This window comes from Bacillus rossius, chromosome 5 (genome assembly GCF_032445375.1).
Source record: "Bacillus rossius redtenbacheri isolate Brsri chromosome 5, Brsri_v3, whole genome shotgun sequence".
Lineage (NCBI taxonomy): Eukaryota > Metazoa > Arthropoda > Insecta > Phasmatodea > Bacillidae > Bacillus > Bacillus rossius.
Window position 1 is genome coordinate 82,749,138 of NC_086333.1, and position 21,972 is coordinate 82,771,109.

Genomic DNA, 21,972 nt, shown 5'->3' on the forward strand with positions numbered 1-21,972 from the left:
AATCGAAAAGTCACACGTGCATACATTACAAAACCGTGGCGTTCCAAACATTTGAAAACGACAAGCATGGCCATTCTTTTGAATATTTAAGTCGAAAGCTCTGAAGACTTGCGTGTTTTTTTTTTCCAGATACACATTATTCTGTCACACGCTTCATTTCTAAAACCGGCACTGAAGAACACAACACTATCGAAAAACATAAAAAAATTTCACGTCTGTAGACACGACAAAAACACTATGATGAAAAAAAAAATGGCTTTCAAGAAATAAATTAACAACACAGGTTAGCCAAAGTACCGTACAAAAATTATCGTGATTTAAGTAGCCTTCAAACGATAAGTCTGAGAATATGTACTAGTTGTATCGTACAACGGACGTAATACCATCCCATTATTATTTGAAAACACGAGAATTAATTTACTTATTTCGACAGTACATCGTACATGCGCACACTTACTAGTTCCGTTATTTGTGCAACCAAGCGATGTATTCAAACTGCGTTCACGAAACAAGCACAGCAGAAACGGAATTTTCTCCGTTACCTCGCAGCACAAAGCCTCGTTTCCGTAATAAACCAGCGATGTTCCGTAATTCCGTAATTCGGGGTTAAAATCCGTAATAATTACGGAAAATCCGTAATGGTTGGCAGCTCTGTGATTATGTACCTACACTGAGATTTTTTTTGTAAATCTAACAGAAATATTCATGTAAAATTACAGACATTAGTAGATTTGTACATTTACATGGAAACAACTGTCACTACAAACTATGGTTCGTGGTAATACTGGGTTCGGATTCTTACCCAGGCATTTATGCTTTGTGTTGTCCAGGACTTGCAATACTTAGAGTTATTTGTAAACCGTTCCCTGAATAGCTTTCCAGTATTAACTACACACTAATAAGCATAATAAAACAAAATAAAGTCCAATGATTGAATATTCGATAATCTTTTGCACGGTTTAAAAAAAATTATGCTTGAATGAAGTATCAATTGAAACATAAAATTAGGAGCCACTTTTCGTTAACATACTCAGTATTATCACCAAAAAAAGTATTTCATATATGCAATAACAACCATAGTCATGTGTTGTACGAAGTTACAATATCTTTCTTGTAGTGTTACAAACTATTTTTTGACAATTGGTTTCAAGATTAATCTTTTGTAAAAGTACAGAAAAAATGTTAGCTGTGTATGTTATTCTCAGATGAAGCGCCTACTTTAAGTAGAGCGACATCATCGGTTTCATTGGTCCATCTATGAGCCTTATAAGAATATTCCTCCTGTGAGCAGCATAAAAGCATTTTTTTTTCGCTATGGACCACCTTCCCTACAGATCAAGTCTTGTGATTTCTAAATGACAGCACGCAGCAGGTTATGCTCGTAGGCAGACGTATAGAAGCCTCAAGTAAATAAAGTAAAAATTTGTAATACATTCAACATATCTTAAATGTGATGTTTCATAGAATCTGTACTATTTGCATAAACTCAAAACATAATAAGAACAAACTACATTACTATTTATTTTTCTTGTTGACCATACAAGGAATAATGAAAACACTTCTCAGTTAATAAAATATAGAAAATTTAATGTAAAAATCTGTACAAGTATAAAAAATTGGTATATGTATATATTCGCATTAAATGTTCATCAACAGCATATAAAATACAGTTTTATATAAATTTTAATGGAATATGATTTAGTGACATAAAATTAGCCATTTAACACTGCAATTTCTGGAAGAATGAAGAAAAATTTGAACAAACCTCTGGGACATTTACTAGCTCAAACAAATTACGGAATAGTGTAGGTATGGATATTTACAGGTTTCTTTTTAAAAAATTAAAAAAGACATAGATCTTATATACAAAATATTAGCTATCTTAAAGTTTACAAGAATGCTATCACATAGAAGACTCTAACAAATTTCTAATAGAAAAATAAATAACAGCATCAGTAACAGTATAGCAAACAATTATAACTATGCTAAAAAAACATCTATAAGGTGTATCGACACGAAAAACCAATATTCATGAAAACATCATCAAGCTCTCTCGGAATGTACGCTCTAAATATAGAGTCTTTTGTCCCCACTTCTAAACGATCGTATGACACTGATAATTCAGATAACATTGACTAGAAATTTAACATACATATAAATCGAATCCAAAAAGGACTCAAAACACAAGTCTCTTCAGTACAAGTTCAATGGTACAGGAATACCATTTCAAAACGAGCGAGATTCTGTTAACAATAAAACTCAAAAAGCCTGCGAATTAAACATACTTTGTTCATTTCTGTCACGGAATGCAGGAAGCTAACATGTTGCAAATGCAAACTCACATTCTTGGCAGAGCACATGTTAATGAAGTAGCTACACGATCGTAGCCAATATTGTGTGTTACAGCACTCGCTGAAGCTGTGGACATGACCTGATAAATACTTTTTGGCATTTGAGAGCATAGACTGATGCGTATAAGCATGCTGCAACTATTTCACATTACAAAACACAGGTAGTGCACACTGTCGACCTCTGTTTGAAACAAACATCGCTTCTACTAGAGCATACGACATGTGTGCTGGTTGTTTTCATCTTGAGGACGCAGGACAGGCCTGGTGGAACACAGAACAGTCTCGCGCACAGAAGCAAAGCTGTCACCCGCACAGCCACCGGTCACCAGTGCGACACATGCCATGTGCGACACATGCCATGTGCGACACATGCCATGAGTGACACATGCCAGGTGCGACACATGCCAGGTGCGACACATGTCAAGTGCGACACATGCCGTGAGTGACACATGCCAGGTGCGACACATGCCAGGTGCGACACATGCCAGGTGCGACACATGCCATGAGTGACACATGCCAGGTGCGACACATGCCATGAGTGACACATGCCAGGTGCGACACATGCCAGGTGCGACACATGCCATGAGTGACACATGCCAGGTGCGACACATGCCATGAAAGACACATGCCAGGTGCGACACATGCCATGAGTGACACATGCCAGGTGCGACACATGCCATGAGCAGGGCATGTGATAACCGGGTGTAATTGTTTCTTTCAGTAGCTCGTGGCCTGAGCAACTCAAAACATTGGTCCAAGTGCAGTGTCTGCGGTTGTGCAAACAGTTTTAAACGGACTGTATTTCGTGGACGTGACTGGGTTGAATGCCGGGGATTCTAATCCATGCTTACTAACCACCAGCAGACGTGGTCAAGCACCATTTCCGCAACGTGTGAATAATTCGCTATCGCGAGGTAATAAAAAAGGTGACATTAACTATGTCACGGCATACCGTTTCCTGACAATTTTTTTTAACTCTATTACAGTGGAAATTTGTTAAGAATACGGCATTTCCCGACTCCGTCCGGAAGTATTTTTTTATGCTAATTATTTATTTATTGGAGTCAATTAACTGAATTTTTTAAGCCAATTTTTTACAGCTTTGAGAATGAATTGAATGAAAATTATATGTTAAATGGAATCCTCTTCAAACAAGTTAATGACTTTTAGTTAACTAAAAAGTAATTTTTTTGAGGATGTATATATTCATAGAAAAAAGGAACAAAATCTGATTCCTGATCGTGAAAAGTGTATGAGTTTTTAATAGGTCATCTTCTAGGCCACTATTTTCTGTACAAAAAAATAGCATAAAACCATACGAATGTTTTCTGTGATTCATTTGATTGTCGCCAGCGCTTTTGAAAATGTATATTCATCAACCCAGTGTTATAGAATTTGAACCGAAACAAAACTCTCATATAATAATATTCCAGCAATTTTTTGTTTACAAATTCAAATGGCCGCGATATTTTATGGTCTGCGAAAAATTATAAAAATAAATAACTCCTATTTGAAGAGGAGAAAAAAATAGGACTAATGGGATTCTGAAAAAAAAAAAAAAAAAAAGCGCGTACAGTCATCCAAGTAAAATCTGTTGGAAAATACACTGGCCAATCACAAGCGAGTGTCAGGGACAGGCAGTGCAGGAAGGACATAATCATGTATCGTCGATCACTGAATTACGTGATCGTGATCAACTTCAAAGACGTCGACACGTTGGCTTCGCTTCTGTGCGCTCTTGTGTTCTGTGGTCGTGTCTGCTCGCTTCTACGCGAGTGTTGCTCTGAGGCGCCGCTCGTGCGCAGGCTCGGAGGCGGCGGAAGGCACTGGGGGGTCGTGACGTCACAGCCACCCCGTCATCACGTGACCCGGGGTCCTGCAACAGCGGGAGAACACGCATGAAGAACCAGTTCACACTCGACAAGTCCCACTTCAAACCAACATGTACACGATCTGCGCTACTCAGGTGTTAGACGTTAGCTGTTTTCCTATCCCATCGCATATTCACCATTTTCTAGTAATCATATTGTTACGAGTGTAATGTGGGGAGAAGACTGGGTTCGTAAGGTATAGCCCGATTAATTGGTTCAGTTTTCATTATTAAAAATGTCTACGCCATAAATTTAATTAATGCACTCAAGATCTCTGTCCACAACACAACTGGTCATTGAAACATTAACACCTTCCACTGCAGCTTGGCTCGACAGTGGCTCGCTCTTCTGTCCGCTTCCTTCACCGCGCCGCAGTACAGTCATCCACTATCACTCGTCGCCAGGCCTTCACTCAGTTGTCGCCTCCCGATAGGCCCGGCCACTGCCCTCTTCACACGGGTGTCGCCAGTATCACTCCCCGAGGGGGAGACTCTCTCCGCTATTCGCGGAGGCCGGCGTCGCTGCTTTTATACCCTGGCCAGACTTTCTGGAGCCAGCTGGGGGGTTGGAGGTGTCGCGTCACCTTGGGCCGACACGACGCCCGAAAAGTCCAGAGAGCCGGTGTTTATTCGCGCCACTCCGCGCGGCAACCTCGGGAAACACCCAGAATACCCAGAATCCCAGGCCGCTAAAAGTGTCATTGGCAATGGCCTGAGACGGGAAGGTGCGTGGGGAGCGGAAAGGGGGGAGGGGGCAGAAAGGACCCTTGTAATCCGTGGCATGCCTCACGTCAGTGGCCGGCGCGTGACGTCAGAGGCCGTGAGTGGCCGCCAGCCAGCTCCGAATCCTAGCACGCGTCGCGGTCCTGTCTGCGTTCGTAACACTATGATTAACTGGAGTTTCAAAACGAAAATTAAGGCAATATACGTAGCCTATAACTGACCAAAAAAACATATTAGAAGGTTTTAGTATCTAGTAAATGTTAAGAAAAAAATTTGTAAAAAAAAATTGGCCTTGCTTCTCCCTTGAACCTCAGTAAGGAATTATCTTTGATCGCGAGGCTCGACTCCACAACTCTGCTGCCGGTTCTCCTGGAAGCTAGTTCTCCTGGAAGCCAGTTCCCTGGAAGCCAGTTCTCCTGGAAGCCAGTTCCCTGGAAGCCAGTTCCAGCTAGCCGCGCTGCTGAAGCGAAGCTGGCCAGGTAAAAAGCCACAGCGCGCCAGTGGACGTAAATGTTTTTTTTTTTGCACCTCGCGCGGCGCGGAGGCAGATAAGACAGAGTGTAAATAATTGCAGAATGCACCTGAAAGCGTGTAGGGTACGAAGGTAGAAGGCAAGCGAGGGGACGGAAGATATTTCGTGAACGGCTTTATGCTCGCTCCCGGGGCCCCCTATCCCGGGTGTTTGGCCGACACAATATTCCCGTTGAGCGAGGCCCCGGCGCGAGCCATTCTTCTCCGCCGAGTCTTTATGTCCTCCCGGCTCGTGGAAGCTAGTTCCTTTTGGAAGGACCTTTACAAAACCCGTCCTGCGCCCGCGGGGGTTGGGGGTTGGGGGGGGGGGGAACCCTGCAAGCCCTTTCTCCTCGCGGGGTCTGGTCCTGGGGCGGCGACCCCTCACCACCGAGCCCTTTCAGGAGAAGGGCCGATAAAAGGGAGGCCTCCCTACCTGCCCCAAGACGGCCTGCCTGCGCGAAAAGTCCCCCCAGCGAGCACGCAACAGCCAGCCCTGCAGCCTCGCTGTGGCTCCAGCCACACCGCTCTTCTCACCGCGTCACTCGCTGGCCGCTCCAGAGTCTACGAATAACCTCTCACATCCGACCACGATGGGACCGGGCCGTGGTCGGAACGGCCAAAAGGTCGGATGTCCGTAGGAACACAAAAACGCCTTTCCCAGCTATACAGTATTTATAGTAATACAACTTTTATTTGTAAAAATGTTGCTGGTTACGTTTCAAACATTTACTTTTCTTAAATTATAAATGAGAAGATGAATACAATGTAAGCATACTTTGTTTAAAGAATTCAGTAATTGATTTTTGTTTCAGTTTTTGTCAATCTTGATTTTGCGGCCACTATACAATACGTTACGTTAAAAAAAAAGAACATAGAACAGTACAAGATTATAGTACGAGCACATTCTACACAACAATCACGTCTGAACTGACAGTTTGCGTCACGAAAACATGTAGATGCGTCACTTTTTCAAGTCTGAACAGGCTCGCCAACTACGGAGACCAAGTCGGATATCCGGAGGAGTCGGTTGTGGGATGGTCGGATATGAGGGGTTCTACTGTACTTTCCTAAACAAGTTTCATGACTCCGTCTTTAACATTTATTTTTTGTAAGTGTAATTAAAGGCTAAAATGGATGTTTTCACATACCAATTTTGGTATGATAAATCTTAATCTCTATATATCTCTCTCTCTCTCTCTCGTCCCTTGAACTATAGTGACATTAATTGATCAACTAGAAAACCAGTTCGGTCATTAAAAATTTGGTAATAATTTTTTTTTGTCATTAAGATCCACACCTCAGTTTTGCATACAATAAAAAACCGTGCGAATCGTCCATTGGCTGGATCTCGTTTGAGACAACCTTCTATGTCTTCGGGGCGTAGGCTACCAATGATAAGCACAGTGGAAATGTGCAAGGTCATGCGGTGAAGCTTCAGCCAAATAATAATGCGGGTCCCACATTCCCATAGTAATGACGTAGAGCCGCGCAGTAGCCTTGAAGAACGTATACTTTTTTTGCGTCACGTTGGTAGCACTAGAGTGCTATGGACACGCCCCTGGATGACCGGGAAACAGTTACGAACAAGGAAGAAGTAACCCACTCACGTGTAACCCCTTGTTATCGACCAATGAGTAGAGACCTGAAAAATTCGCGCATTCATTTCAGGATAGGCTAGAATCCAAAAGGTTTGCATTTTTGCTGCTTCGGTGATTGGACCACAGTATATCTGAAGGACTTTAGGCCAATGGAAAAATGTAAACAAAAGAAGTAGCTAATCACGAGCATCCCAGTTAACAGGTGTCACGAGTCAGTAACCAATGAGCAGATGCAATTCTCCCGAGTGCATAAAGGATCACGGAGTCAATCCTAGAGGTCATTGAAATCGCGAATTTTTCCGGTCTCTAGTAATGACGTAGAGCCGAGCAGTAGCCTTGAAGAACCTATACATTTGCGTCACGTTGGTAGCACTAGAGTGCTCTGGATACACCATTGATGGCCGCGAGCCAGTTACGAACAAGGAAGAAGTAACCCACTCACGTGTAACCCCTTGTTATCGATCAATGAGCTTCTGGAAGGCCGGCACAGCCCGGAGCGACACGATCGTGACGTCAGCACAGGAACCGCGAAAGCGACAGCAGCCTAGACCGCCGCCGGCCATAGACGTCTCTAAAATAGACCGCTTCGGCATTCCTAGACTCGGCGCGGCGCAGCCTCTTTCCCCCCGCTCGAGCGCTGTAATGACACCGTGTAATTTGTTCCACGTCGTCTTCGTCTCGTCAGACGAGAGGCGGGAGTCGTTGGGCTGGAACATGTTTGAAGAGTCCCGTTACAGCACACACGGTGCGTACTGGACAGCACGCAGTGTGTACTGGACAGCACGCAGTGTGTACTGGACAGCACGCAGTGTGTACTGGACAGCACGCAGTGTGTACTCGGCTCGAGCCAAACATCTTGCATACGTTATCCGAATGGTTCTTCCGATGGGCAAGATCGATTTAAGATTTTTTTTTGACGTGACAACGTCTAATAAATCGATGAACGCCGGCTGCACGCACGGAAATGTGTCCCGTTACGCACATTGTCCCGTTGCGCTGTGTCCCTTTACGCTCATTGCACGCTTGCGCCGCATTTATCTCTCTTCCACTCGATTGGAACAACCATCGATTTGACTTTTTCGAGGCACATTAAACTTGAAACACTCCCATTCGTTCCCTACTTTTCCTATCATCGTCCTATCCTTAACAGAATAACACGGATTGGAAGAAGTTAAATAGCAAAAACATGTATAAAGGTTATATTAAAAATAATCTGTTCGTTAAAGTAATAAACATATTTGAATTAATGAGTGCAAATAAAAGTAAATTTATCAATTAAATTGTAGATTTCATTTCACTCCTTTGTATTCATACAAAATAGTGATAATTCAATAAAAAAAAACATTCAATTTTATTCATAGAAGTATGCAATCATTTCATCAATGTTTTGATATGACGTTGTCACGTTAAACTATCGTCCGTAAATCGACTTTACAGACAACCAATTTTTTTTTGTTTTACTTAAACCTTGGTTATTGTTTTGAGTAAAACAAACTCAGGTCCTTGCCTAATTGGTCGCTAGTTAAGAGTGTGGTGGCCGTCTCGCTGTCGCCGGAGACAGGCGAGAGAGAGAGAGAGAGAGAGAGAGAGAGAGAGAGAGAGAGAGAGAGAGAGAGACAGACAGAGGCACGGCGGGCTGACAATGGCTTGTCAGGCGGCGCGCGGCGCGAATACCAACTCGGCCGCACAATCGCCGCTGTCGGCCGTGAATGGGCGAGCAGGCGCCTGCGTGGGCGGTGCGTCGGCCGTGGTCCATTCACAGCCTCCGTCAGGAGGCGCCGTGCGTCTCCGAGACTCCACTCCTCTTGAGACCACACGGCACTGCGCACCACCGAGGAGTCGTGTGTTCCAGTTTCAAATTATCTGATTCTCTCTGCGTCCTCGTTCATCCTTAGGGGCGACTCTAATGCTGCCCCTTGGATGGGCAACCCTTCAGGATTTTTCTGACAGTGGTTAGTTTGTAAAGTGACCTAACCTAACCTAATTCAGACAACCTTTCAAAAACACCAATGCCAGAAAAATCCTGATGGGCTGCCCTTCCAAGGGGCCACAATTCAGCTCCCCCCATCCTTACACGCTGGTTTTCTCTACGAGGTCTTCTTATCAATGCTGTTATCCTTATTGTTGTTTTATTGATCACGGTTCACATTTCTTACATCGAAATCTCGTCGAGTTTAGTTCTCACTTCCTTTGAATGACGTTTATATTAACATAGTATTTCAAATGTTCCTACGACGTCATCGTGTCTCGTCGGACAGGATGTTGCACTCCATGTCTTGTCAGCTCCTCGAACAACAGGACACAGGACTCAGGACTCGTGGTCGCGAGTCCTGCCAGAGCCGCGGACCTCGTCCTTCAGCACAGTCACACAAGCTTGTCTGTGTTGATAGCGACGATTCCTTCTATCTGCTGTTGCCAGTCACGGCTAACCCCCCCCCCCCCCCCACCATCTTTTCGGGACTTGATTGAGCCGACGAGAAATCGAGATTTGCTCTATTCAACGCCCGTGGTCGACGTAAAGTTCGCCGACTGGCTTGGTGGCCGACCGACTAGGTGGCCGCTTGTCTAGGTGGCCACCTGGTTATGTGATCGACTGGCTAGGTGGTCACCTACTGGCTAGGTCGTCAAACCACTCGAGACTTATTAAAAGTACCTGATTACGAATATTTTTTTTAAGAGCCAATGCACTTGTCTATACAAGTTTCGCTCCTTTGTTTCGTTTATAACGTGTACTTTTTTGGACAGTGCAAAAGGTTGAAACGGGTGTTTCCACAAAAAATTTTAGGTAAGAAAAATTTGACTCGCAGTATTATTAAGTGATACAGGGAAGTGCAGGGTTTAATATTCAAGGGTCGCCGCTGCAAGTCCCACAGTGGTGCGTCACGACGAGCAGACTGCACTACAGGTCTGTGACCGGTGCTTAGAGGCGAAGAGGAGTGTGATACCCGAGCCAATATCGCCCTTAGTGCCTCCGAAGCTTATATATAGTGCTCTCGATCAGGCGGCCGCCTTGAAATAATCACGTCTGGCAAACAAGGCGTCTGCCAACCGCGGAAGTTACGAGAGGAGTTGAGGAAGGTTTGAGAATTCATGTCGGCACAAAACCTTTTAGAGAAAGTTTGTAATCATTACAAGAAACCTTCCTGTATTTCAGCGAACACCAGATATACCTCACAGCGCTGTACTCCCTCGACAAGTTTTCTTATGAATAGAAGAAATTTTATTAAAAGTTAATAATTTTGTGTTTTGCATGAGTTAATGTTTGAGAGTAATAGTGGATATGAAGTGATTTCTTCAAGTTAGTAGATACTTTTTGCAATAGAATGTTGTAATGCAAGAGTTTATATTTTTACGTTTGGTCACAAAACCTTGTTTAATCGTTCAAAACTATTAATACTTCAACCACCGACTGCTGCACCATTTATATATAAAAAAAAATACTACCTAGTACCTGAAATACCGGTAATTCTCGGTTCCGTTTAAAACTAGTACCGAAATTCCCGGTTCTGGAAATCGGTTCCGGTTCCGATGACCCAAACGAGATGACTGACGGGCCACCTACTGGGACAACATCGCCGCACGGGTAGAAGTGGACCGAAGGGTGTCCAGAAGACGCGGACCGCGGTGGTTGTTCGACCGGTGGGAGCTAGTTCACGGTCTGGTGCCTGCGGTGGAAGCGGGTCTCCTTGGAAGGCCGCGACAGTGGACGGCCGTGTGGACTGGAGGTCTCTTCGGCCACGTCGCGCCTTCTACCCGGGCCCACCGCAGTGGTAACACGCTGTCCTCACACTCCACGAACCCCTGTCTCGTGGTCCGCTCGTCGCCATCTTGGCGTGCGGCACGAGTCCGCCATCAACTCGTCAGTTGCACTCCTGAATGCCGGCTGTTTCTTGCCTCGGTGTTCTGTACATCTGCGTTCTGTGTCTTGATGTTATGTGTCTCGTTTTCCTGTCTCAAGTGTTCCGTGAGACTGTACTATTCCCTCAATGTGCTGTGCCTCAATGTTTAGTACCCAATGTTATGAACCTCGGTGTTCTCTGCACGTGCGTTTTGTGCATCCTTTTTTTTTTGTGGCTGGGTGTTCTGTGCCTCGATGTTCTGCACCCGGGTGTTCCGTGCATGATGTTTTTTTGTGCCTCGGTAATCTATGATCGGTGTTCTGTGCCTCACTGTTATGTGCTTCGGTGTTAAGTGTTTAAGTGTTCTGTGTCTAGATTATTTGTGCATTAGTGTTCTGTAGCTCTATGTTCTGTTCCTGGTGTTCTGTACTTCGATGATCTGTGTCTCGGTGTTCTGTGGCTCGATATTATAAGCCTCGGTGTTCTGTTTTCTGATATCCGGGGCCCGGGTGTCCTCTGCCTAGGATTTTTGTGTTATGTGCCGAGGTATTCTGTGTTAGAGGTTGTTTTCGGTGTTCTGTGCATTGGTGTTAGGAGTCTCATAATTCTGTTTCTTGGTGAAATGTGCCTTGATGTTCTGTAAAACAGGTGTTATTGTATCACAATGTTCTTCTTGTTTTCTGTGCCTCGATATTCTGAGATTCGGTGTTATGTACCTCCATGTTCTTTGCCTATGTGTGCCTATGTATTCTGTGCTGTGGTGTCCTGTGCCTCAGTGTTCTGTGCAATAGTGTTCTGTGCCTCGGTTTTCTGTGCGGCGATCTTTAAATTCTCGGCAGACGTCACCAATGTTCGGGGTATACGTATATATTTTTTTCAAGGCGCTTCTCTCCTCCTATTCCGCTTATGTATTCTTTCTGCCATCATCCCATTCGATATATCGATTCCACGTCATATTTCAAGTATTACAGGATGCTTGCTATTCTTTGTATCTCCCCTACCCCCTTATCAAGCAATCTTCAGTAACTTACCATTTTGGTTTACAACCCGTTTCAACACATTGTATACGAATTATTTATGTACAAGATTGTTTTCCAGCATATTACACATATCATCGTAAATTATATTATTATTATGTTAAATGTTTTACTGTAACTAGCTGATCCAATAGCTGTTTATTTGTAAATGTAATTATTTGTAAGAGAAGTGGTAATGCCTGAACTACATATGTCACCTACAAAGAAGTAAAAAAAATGTATATCATAAAACAGATTTAAACTTTTAACGTCTCCCTGAAGTTGTCCTGCTAGTTGGGAACATGATCAATAAAAACTCGCGATGCGGTTGTAAATTCTTAAACCAGCCAGCTGCCAGCCGCCTCCGGTTTCCAACGCCCCTCTCTTGAGAACGACATTTGGCGGCATCCTTTGTGCGTGACCTTTTTACGTGTACGATACACACGCGCACACACTTATAGCCTATAAGGATATGGTAGATATTGTTTTAACAGCAGAAATTGACACCGTCGCTCATTCATGAAGACGATATTCAATCAGCGAGGCGACGATACCCATATCTACAAGAGAAACATCAGAAACGGAAACCATAAACTAAAGAGGGTGTAGAGCAGTGTTGCCAACTTTTGAGGCTTGGCCACAGGCCTGCTAGAAACAGGAAATCCCAACTCGACTTCTAATTAAGTTTAGATACGACCAATTGGCAATTGAAAAATTAAATTCGTGGTTTTAAATCAAATTAACCAAATTGAAGAGGAAGATTAAAAGTTTGTTACTGAAATTTGAAAAAGAATAAACAAGATGAAAATCGGTCCATTAGTAACTGTCACCACACTATTTTAAGTTTGGCTACCAATAGTGTAAATATTCAAAATCATTACTCCAAACCATACATGAAAATGAAAACCCTTGTAAAACTTACACTTGGAATATATATCCAGCAAAAACGTCATGCTACTAAGTGGTAATTCACAAGATTGTGTATGAACATCGAGTACTGAACAGCGCATGGTAACCAACGTAAAACAAATTCAAACCGTTATTAGCCAGAGACCCTTAGTTTGTGTCCAGGGGAGGGAGGAGTGGGAGAAAAATTTGTTGTACGTTTTATTTTAAGGTGTGTGTTGTTTTTTTTATTTAGCCTTTATGTATTTATGGTTTCGTGCTAAGTTATCTGGCTCTCGATGACTTAAGGTTAATAATAATGAAAATGAAGTGGCCGATAAAACGGCAACGCATACCCAAGACAGGTAAGAATTTTCATAACTGCAGACAAATACAACGCGGTTTGTGAAACAAGTACACATCATGAAAACAAAAACCATTAGACGGATATCCTGTTTGTAACAACAGCTAGATGTCCCCTTATTCCACACTTTATTTAATTTTATAAAACCTCACATCAGTGACCCTAATAATAATATAAAAAAAATAATACGTGCAAAAAACTATAAACCATTTGCATAAAAAATATTTTTGTTTAAAACAGTTGACATTGGAATATTTTTTTGATGTAAACAAACACTATTTCACGGTAACAATCCACTACTGGTTTGGAATCAAGTAAGAAACGAGGCAATGTTTAATCGGTGTTCCTCTAAAGTGTTACGGTTATGTCCATATACGGAGCTTTATGAAAACTTTTACCCGAAAAATATGTTATGGGGAAATATGAGGCAAAAGATAAAAATTTAAGCATTTACCATTCAAATAAAAGCTATAGTAACTCTAAACATGCCGGGAACCTTTATTAGGACAAGATTGAAAAACAATCGGAAAAGTAAAATAAAAAGCAATGACTTAAAAACTCATTATTATTATTGCAGTAAATGTTTAATAAATTATATGTTTATCCACAAGAATATTTGCCTTGCGGCTCAGTATTCAGTTTCGCTTTCATTGTTAACAAAATAAATATAAATTTTTGTAGTAAATTACGATGACAAAAGAGCGCTAAAAAAACTTATTTCCATCATATTTACAACACTGCAATTAAAAATTCGTCTTCTGAGTAATTACAGGCGTACGCGCGAAACACATAAAGGTACTTATTTATTGGTGTTATTTAAGCTGACTATTCGCAAGGTAACATGAGGTAGGTATATAAATGTTTTTACTGCCGTATCACATGAATATTTTACGTACTTTATGACTTGAAGAGATGAACTTTAGTAGATACATAATTTATTTACCTTCAGCACGTATCTTGGACTTAGCATGCAAATGTAAACATTGGAAGGTTCTACCGCGCTGGTAATACGAAGGTACTGGGTGGATGCAATGGTTGGCGCTAGAACATGCTAGAGTTGGAGGGAAGCTGAAGAAGCTACCATGAGCTCTAGAGCAAGCAACAATGATGAAGTAGAAGCTGAAGAAGCTACCGGGAGCTCTAGAGAAAGCAACAATGATGAAGTAGAAGCTGAAGAAGCTACCGGGAGCTCTAGAGAAAGCAACAATGATGGAGAAGCTGAAGAAGCTACCAGGAGCTCTAGAGCAAGCAACAATGATGGAGAAGCTGAAGAAGCTACCGGGAGCTCTAGAGAAAGCAACAATGATGAAGTAGAAGCTGAAGAAGCTACCAGGAGCTCTAGAGCAAGCAACAATGATGGAGAAGCTGAAGAAGCTACCGGGAGCTCTAGAGAAAGCAACAGTGATGAAGGAGAAGCTGAAGAAGCTACCAGGAGCTCTAGAGCAAGCAACAATGATGAAGTAGAAGCTGAAGAAGCTACCGGGAGCTCTAGAGAAAGCAACAATGATGGAGAAGCTGAAGAAGCTACCGGGAGCTCTAGAGAAAGCAACAATGATGAAGGAGAAGCTGAAGAAGCTACCAGGAGCTCTAGAGCAAGCAACAATGATGGAGAAGCTGAAGAAGCTACCGGGAGCTCTAGAGAAAGCAACAGTGATGAAGGAGAAGCTGAAGAAGCTACCAGGAGCTCTAGAGCAAGCAACAATGATGAAGTAGAAGCTGAAGAAGCTACCGGGAGCTCTAGAGAAAGCAACAATGATGGAGAAGCTGAAGAAGCTACCGGGAGCTCTAGAGAAAGCAACAATGATGAAGGAGAAGCTGAAGAAGCTACCAGGAGCTCTAGAGCAAGCAACAATGATGGAGAAGCTGAAGAAGCTACCGGGAGCTCTAGAGAAAGCAACAGTGATGAAGGAGAAGCTGAAGAAGCTACCAGGAGCTCTAGAGCAAGCAACAATGATGAAGTAGAAGCTGAAGAAGCTACCAGGAGCTCTAGAGCAAGCAACAATGATGAAGTAGAAGCTGAAGAAGCTACCAAGAGCTCTGGAGCAAGCAACAATGATGAAGTAGAAGCTGAAGAAGCTACCAGGAGCTCTAGAGCAAGCAACAATGATGAAGTAGAAGCTGAAGAAGCTACCAAGAGCTCTAGAGCAAGCAACAATGATGAAGTAGAAGCTGAAGAAGCTACCAGGAGCTCTAGAGCAAGCAACAATGATGAAGTAGAAGCTGAAGAAGCTACCAAGAGCTCTGGAGCAAGCAACAATGATGAAGTAGAAGCTGAAGAAGCTACCAGGAGCTCTAGAGCAAGCAACAATGATGAAGTAGAAGCTGAAGAAGCTACCAAGAGCTCTAGAGCAAGCAACAATGATGAAGTAGAAGCTGAAGAAGCTACCAGGAGCTCTAGAGCAAGCAACAATGATGAAGTAGAAGCTGAAGAAGCTACCAGGAGCTCTAGAGAAAGCAACAATGATGAAGTAGAAGCTGAAGAAGCTACCAGGAGCTCTAGAGCAAGCAACAATGATGAAGTAGAAGCTGAAGAAGCTACCAAGAGCTCTGGAGCAAGCAACAATGATGAAGTAGAAGCTGAAGAAGCTACCAGGAGCTCTAGAGCAAGCAACAATGATGGAGAAGCTGAAGAAGCTACCGGGAGCTCTAGAGAAAGCAACAATGATGAAGGAGAAGCTGAAGAAGCTACCAGGAGCTCTAGAGCAAGCAACAATGATGAAGTAGAAGCTGAAGAAGCTACCAGGAGCTCTAGAGAAAGCAACAATGATGGAGAAGCTGAAGAAGCTACCGGGAGCTCTAGAGAAAGCAACAATGATGAAGGAGAAGCTGAAGAAGCTACCAGGAGCTCTAGAGCAAGCAACAATGATGGAGAAGCTGAAGAAGCTACCGGGAGCTCTAGAGAAAGCAACAATGATGAAGGAGAAGCTGAAGAAGCTACCATGAGCTCTAGAGCAAGCAACAATGATGAAGTAGAAGCTGAAGAAGCTACCGGGAGCTCTAGAGAAAGCAACAATGATGAAGGAAAAGCTGAAGAAGCTACCAGGAGCTCTAGAGCAAGCAACAATGATGGAGAAGCTGAGGAAGCTACCAGGAGCTCTGGAGCAAGCAACAGTGATGAAGGAGAAGCTGAAGAAGCTACCAGGAGCTCTAGAGCAAGCAACAATGATGAAGTAGAAGCTGAAGAAGCTACCAAGAGCTCTGGAGCAAGCAACAATGATGAAGTAGAAGCTGAAGAAGCTACCAAGAGCTCTAGAGCAAGCAACAGCGATGCAGGAGAAGATGAAGAAGCTACCAGCAGCTCTAGAGCAAGCAACAATGATGAAGGAGAAGGTACCAGGAGCTCTAGAGCAAGCAACAATGATGCAGGAGAAGCTGAGGAAGCTACCAGGAGCTCTAGAGCAAGCAACAGTGACGCAGGAGAAGCTGAGGAAGCTACCAGTAGCTCTAGCGCAAGCGACAGCGATGCAGGAGAAGATGAAGAAGCTACCAGCAGCTCTAGCGCAAGCGACAGTGATGAAGAAGAAGCTGAGGAAGTTACCAGGAGCTCTAGAGCAAGCAACAGTGATGCAGGAGAAGCTACCAGGATCTCTAGAGCAAGCAACAGTGACGCAGGAGAAGCTGAGGAAGCTACCAGGAGCTCTGGAGCAAGCGACAGTGACGCAGGAGAAGCTGAGGAAGCTACCAGTAGCTCTAGCGCAAGCGACAGCGATGCAGGAGAAGATGAAGAAGCTACCAGCAGCTCTAGAGCAAGCAACAATGATGAAGGAGAAGGTACCAGGAGCTCTAGAGCAAGCAACAATGATGCAGGAGAAGCTGAGGAAGCTACCAGGAGCTCTAGAGCAAGCAACAATGATGCAGGAGAAGCTGAGGAAGCTACCAGGAGCTCTAGAGCAAGCAACAGTGACGCAGGAGAAGCTGAGGAAGCTACCAGGAGCTCTAGAGCAAGCAACAGTGATGCAGGAGAAGCTACCAGGATCTCTAGAGCAAGCAACAGTGACGCAGGAGAAGCTGAGGAAGTTACCAGGAGCTCTAGAGCAAGCAACAGTGATGCAGGAGAAGCTACCAGGAGCTCTAGAGCAAGCAACAGTGACGCAGGAGAAGCTGAGGAAGCTACCAGTAGCTCTAGAGCAAGCAACAGTGATGCAGGAGAAGCTACCAGGAGCTCTAGAGCAAGCAACAGTGATGCAGGAGAAGGTACCAGGAGCTCTAGAGCAAGCAACAATGATGCAGGAGAAGCTGAGGAAGCTACCAGGAGCTCTAGAGCAAGCAACAATGATGCAGGAGAAGCTGAGGAAGCTACCAGGAGCTCTAGAGCAAGCAACAGTGACGCAGGAGAAGCTGAGGAAGCTACCAGTAGCTCTAGCGCAAGCGACAGTGATGAAGAAGAAGCTGAGGAAGTTACCAGGAGCTCTAGAGCAAGCAACTGTGATGCAGGAGAAGGTACCAGGAGCTCTAGAGCAAGCAACAATGATGCAGGAGAAGCTGAGGAAGCTACCAGGAGCTCTAGAGCAAGCAACAATGATGGAGAAGCTGAAGAAGCTACCAGGAGCTCTAGAGCAAGCAACAATGATGCAGGAGAAGCTGAGGAAGCTACCAGGAGCTCTAGAGCAAGCAACAATGATGCAGGAGAAGCTGAGGAAGCTACCAGGAGGTCTAGAGCAAGCAACAGTGATGCAGGAGAAGCTGAGGAAGCTACCAGTAGCTCTGGAGCAAGCGACAGTGATGCAGGAAAGCTACCAGGAGCTAGGCACTCACCGCTAGTGGCTCTGCTGCCACCAGGATATCACGTCGAGCAGCTCCTCGTCCTCGGGGCTCATGGGCTCGTAGTTCTCGCAGTTGTAGGCGGCCGAGCCGGCGGTGGAGCCCTCGGAGGCGAAGGACGGAGCCGGCGAGGAGGCGGTGTCCGGGGACGGCGGCGGGCAGCGGCGGTGCGCGCTCGGCGGACTGGCGGAGCAGTAGCCGTGGTCGGGGTCCGCCCCCGACACCTGGGTGCTGGCCGCCGGCGAGTGCTCGTCCAGCAGCCGCTGCAGCCCGCGGATGTACTCCACGGCCATGCGCAGGGTCTCCACCTTGCTGAGCTTGCGGCTGGCGGCGCGCGACGACTGGGGGCCGGCCGCCCCCGGGGAGGCGGCGGGGGCCGGAGGGCTCAGCGCCGCCGCCACCGCCGCCGGGATGTGCTGCCGCAGCGTCGCGAAGCCGTTGTTGACCTGCTTGACGCGGTTCCTCTCGCGCGCGTTGCGCCGCGCCACGGAGGCCGGCTGGTGCGGCGCCGACGACGCGTACGCGAAGCTGATGCGTCTCTTGCAGTGCAGCGCCTCGCTGCTGGATGGCTGCTGCTGCTGCTGCTGCTGCTGCTGGGGCGCCACGGCCAGGAAGCCTGCTGCGGCCATGCTGCGCGCGTGTGTGTCTGCGGCGAGGCCTGGTCGCCGTCTGGCGGCACGCCGGTCGCGTGGGGCTCGCGTGGCTGGCGGCGTGGCCTTGAGGGGGACCTCCCCTCCACCGCCGCCTGCCGCGCGACACTCGCCCCTAGCGACCCGGCCCGGGAGGGAGGGTATACCTGCAGCGCGTGCCTCGGACGTGAGGCGCATGGCAAGAACCAGCTCCTCTCCCCCTCCCCTCCTAGGCCGGCGGCAGTTAGGGCACACCGCCGCCTCACGTAACATCTAGGAGGGAGGGGGAGATAAAAAATTGGAAGATATATATTCGGGCGGCTGTAACCCGGGGAGGGGTTACACAGCCCCCCCCCCCTTCTCCACGCGGGGAGTACCTAATCCTCGCTCGTAAACGGAACTCCGCAAGTGTCGTTTTTCGAAAGTCCGTACTGTCAGGAGGGAGGGAGGGAGGGAGGGAGGGAGGGAGGGAGGGAGGGAGGGAGGGGAGCAGGACGCGTGCCCGCGGACAGCTGCGGGCCGCCGGCTTGACGGGCACCCGGTGGCGGGGCACAGCGTGTTCCGACACTCGCTCACCACGAGCCGCGAGTCTGCGCAGGTCTCACAGCACTGGCCGTCTTCTGGAGCGGCGCATTTCCTCTTGTACCGCGTGTTCATTTCCAGTCCTTTCCAGTCAACCTCGTTTCAATCATCTCTAACCAAAGGTATTTACTAACTTAAGAAAAAAATTCGTGACAGCACGCTCATTCTTGAATATTTAACAACAAAATATAAAAAAACTTATCAAAACTTTCCTGGTATATTTCGTAAAAAATAGATGGTACTTTTAAAACTATTTGAATGTTACAACATTGAATTCTCGGGGACCGTCAACAAGAAAGAACGCAATTACAATGCCAGGTCGTTCATTCAAAACCACGAGGTTTCTGTAACCGCTGTGACGTCATTACTCGTGACGTCATGAGTTGCTGAGTTGCTAGCCGTGGCTTCAGGTTGCAGGCCTTAAAATGTACGATAGTAAAAAGTAATTGATCCTACATATTTGTGTCTTTTTTTTATAAGAAGTCATATATATATATATATATATTAAAAAACACTTCACTAAACAGCGTTTATTTACACAAATTGATCAAACTACCCCAATTGTCACGAATACCACTTAAGAAAGTAGGTATATATGTACGGTCGTTGGTGACCAGGAGTTATGTCGCTACTGGAGCGGAATATCATTGGAACACAGTAAGTAGCCTTGGCATTAAATGAATATAAGTATCACCAGTGACCCGTGACACTGCAATAATCAGCCCCTACGCCGTCCATGTTTCCCACCCCTGATGTGATACCACCAGCAACACTCGGTGCACGGTGACGCCAGACAGGCAACCCTCACGAAGCTCAGAAGGATCTCCGCGCTGAACGATGACCCGTGACCCGGATCTTGAGTGGTTCCGAGCGAGGCTAGGATGGAATGATCGAGCTGTGAGCTGCACGGCGGATCTAACTGGTGGGGAGCTTCACTCCCCCGCCGCATTAGGTACATGTAACTTTGGTAGCAGGCCCGTGTGCCAAATCTATCTAACAACACACGCACCCCCGCTGTCGATTCAAATGATTTGATTCTACGCCAGTGTAGGGTGCACCTGAATTACAATACACTTAGCGACATTATCTTTGAAAGATTTGTGCAATGGGAGTGCTTGACTTGATGTAAGCTTTTGGACATACGCCATTGCTAAGCACATGTATGTCTGTAGAAGAAAACTACAAAAAACACAAAAGACAAAAAACACAAATTAAGCAAAAAATGGCTGTTTCAACAGGATATATACACCACATAATATTCCATAACAGGAATATGGTCAACAAACAAAGAAAAAACAAAGAAAAATTGACTAACAGAACGAAAAATAACCCACAAATGATGACAGCACAAAAAAACGGAACAAAAAAAAATTCAGCACAACAGTTGAAACGAGACAAAAACACGACAAAACGAAAATACGAAACAAACGCAATAGTTTTCCAAAAACAGAAAGAGAACGAAAAAAACCCCACAAATGATGACAGCACAAAAATATTGAACCCAAAAAAGCGAGTTGTAGAAAAATTCTGATTCTGGCCTCGCCCACGCTTACTGCCCCGGATGGCAGCGTGATGAATCGGCGAGCTGCAAAAACCGCCACGTCTCCGCCGCCAGGTGCTGTGTCGTCACGCGGCTGCAGTGGTAAGGAGCGGCGCTCCCCAGGCGGAGCACTGAGGTAACACATGAGCCGTGACGTCACAGCGCACGAACTCGGGAGGGCATCGCCGAGAAGTGACAGTTCCTCCAGGCCTCGCCGCTGTGACATCGCTCTGACGGGAAGGCCATTGTGTGCCGGACTATGGCAAGCGACGGATATTTGTACTCTTTACAGGTTTTATACATTTCATCTCGGCACGCCAGCACTCTGTGCTCTTTTGCCCGTAATTTGTTTCTCGTCACGGGGCATGTTTTTGAACACGACACGCGCTGTTCCAAGCTTCAATTCTTGTCGCGTTGCTTGGACGCTGTTTCCGCGAGCAGCGCTTCAACGCTGGGGTTATTGAACCGCGCCAGAAACGCAAGAAAAAGATAGTTCAATAATGACGTTTATAGCTAAATACTCATTTATGAACTACGCAACACGCAAATGCCCAACGCAAGCATCGCCCAGCTTTCTGCTTGTTGCGTTTCGGCTTGCGTTTTCCTTCTTCCATGTTTGAAGTGGCGTGTTCCGAAAACTTTCAAAAGACGCGGACTTTATGTGCATCGAATGCCACGATGTTTTACAAATGTATATGTAGCCTACTATAGGCCTACGTTTTAACTTTTCAAACATTCGCATTGTGAAAGAAAATAAATTTTTGACGTGATAACGTCTTATAAATCGATGAACGCCGGCTGCACGCACAAAAAATTGTCACGTTCCGCCTGAGCCGAGCGTGCAAGAACCGGCCAACCACCGTGCGAGAAAATCCTCTATAATAATGTTACGAACGTGAGCAAGGTTGCGTCACGCGCAGGTGCAGAGCTAGCTGGGCTGATATCACATGCCGCTGTAACATGAGATGTGCCGTGCGCACCTGGGGTGCCGCTTCCCCTCCCTCCAGCCCTCAGCTCCCCGTGTGGCGCTGTGAGTTTGACATCTGAAACCTGACAGCTGCGGAGTTACGCGAGTCGCCGACACGTGTTTCGAGAGATTTCTGCCGTCGGGTCGGCGCGGAATGACGCGACTGGCCCCGGCCGCGCTCGTCAGTTCTGGAAGGTGTCTGGGCTGATATAAAAGCCGGGGGACGCCGGCCTCAGGGAGTAGTTCAGAGTGAAGACGGGAGTTTTCCCGTGGCGGAGTTTCCGGGTGATAGAGCGGCGAAGTCCCTGGACGAAGGTTCCAGGGCGAAGAGTTC

The 21,972-nt window shown here is 45.8% G+C and overlaps 2 protein-coding genes across 2 annotated transcripts; one reads left to right on the plus strand and one right to left on the minus strand.

Moving 5' to 3' along the window:
- Positions 1 to 1,697: 1,697 nt before the first annotated feature.
- On the minus strand, positions 1,698 to 18,573 carry LOC134532397 (achaete-scute homolog 1a-like). Its single transcript, XM_063368837.1, has 2 exons — positions 17,915 to 18,573; positions 1,698 to 4,227 (listed from the first exon to the last, which is right to left on the minus strand). Exon 1 carries the CDS (start codon positions 18,547 to 18,549, stop codon positions 17,917 to 17,919), a length of 633 nt encoding a protein of 210 aa, XP_063224907.1. The 5' UTR covers positions 18,550 to 18,573; the 3' UTR covers positions 1,698 to 4,227; positions 17,915 to 17,916.
- Positions 14,242 to 17,906, plus strand: LOC134532326 (uncharacterized). Its single transcript, XM_063368746.1, has 3 exons — positions 14,242 to 16,464; positions 16,526 to 17,868; positions 17,900 to 17,906. Exons 1-3 carry the CDS (start codon positions 14,242 to 14,244, stop codon positions 17,904 to 17,906), a joined length of 3,573 nt encoding a protein of 1,190 aa, XP_063224816.1.
- Positions 18,574 to 21,972: the final 3,399 nt, after the last annotated feature.